At 60.6% G+C, this 688-nt stretch overlaps 1 protein-coding gene across 1 annotated transcript in view; it reads right to left on the minus strand.

Annotated features, from left to right (window-relative positions):
* The window catches only part of MPPED1 (metallophosphoesterase domain containing 1), a 65220-nt gene extending 64827 nt beyond the window's left edge, over window positions 1-393 (minus strand). The window contains exon 1 of the mRNA XM_010843634.1: window positions 170-393. Within this exon, the coding sequence (XP_010841936.1) occupies window positions 170-393 (224 nt within the window). The remainder of the gene's footprint in view (window positions 1-169) is intronic.
* Window positions 394-688: the final 295 nt, after the last annotated feature.

Raw genomic sequence — 688 nt, forward strand, 5'->3', positions numbered from 1 at the left:
TCCTCCCCCGTCCCTCCCGTCCCGAGCCTCACCATCCACCGCCGTCAACGCGCAGGAGACGGTGGGGTACCCCGAGTCCAGGAGCCCACCCCCAGGCGGCCCTCCCGCTCTCGCCCCCTCCCCCACCCGGGGGGGTGGGGTGTGGATTCCATCAGGGGTGCCCACTTACATCTGCACGTGCGGCGGCTGGAAGCGGCCCTGGTTGATATTGTAGAAGGTGAAGGCCTGGGTGGGGTTGGAGCTGTACTCGTCCACCTCGATGATGAGCCGGCTGTGCTGGTGCCTCCGGGCGGCCATCACGTGGGACTGCGAGAAGGCCATGCCCAGGCCGCAGGGCAGGAGGGCCAGGGCCTCTGCCTTCAGGACGCCGGGGTCCCACCTAGCGCGCCACATGGACCTCCGCGGGCCCCACGGGCATCTCCCGCCGCCCGGCCCCGAGCCAGACCTGGGAACAGACTGAGGAGACGGAGCAGAACCAGGCGACAGTTAATCTGTTTGGGATTTGCCTTATTTAATGTCAGATGAAGATTTAGAAAGAGGGAGAGGGCGGGGAAGAGGGAAAAAAAAACCCACAGTCGTACAGCTCAAAAACTCATTACAAATCTTTCCAACTCAGCAGTTTGATGAATATACTTTGGTAAAAAGAAAAGGGAAGGGAGGGAGGGGACCAAAAAAAAAAAAATAAAAC

This window comes from Bison bison, unplaced genomic scaffold (assembly GCF_000754665.1).
Source record: "Bison bison bison isolate TAMUID 2011002044 unplaced genomic scaffold, Bison_UMD1.0 scf7180017864184, whole genome shotgun sequence".
Classification (NCBI taxonomy): domain Eukaryota; kingdom Metazoa; phylum Chordata; class Mammalia; order Artiodactyla; family Bovidae; genus Bison; species Bison bison.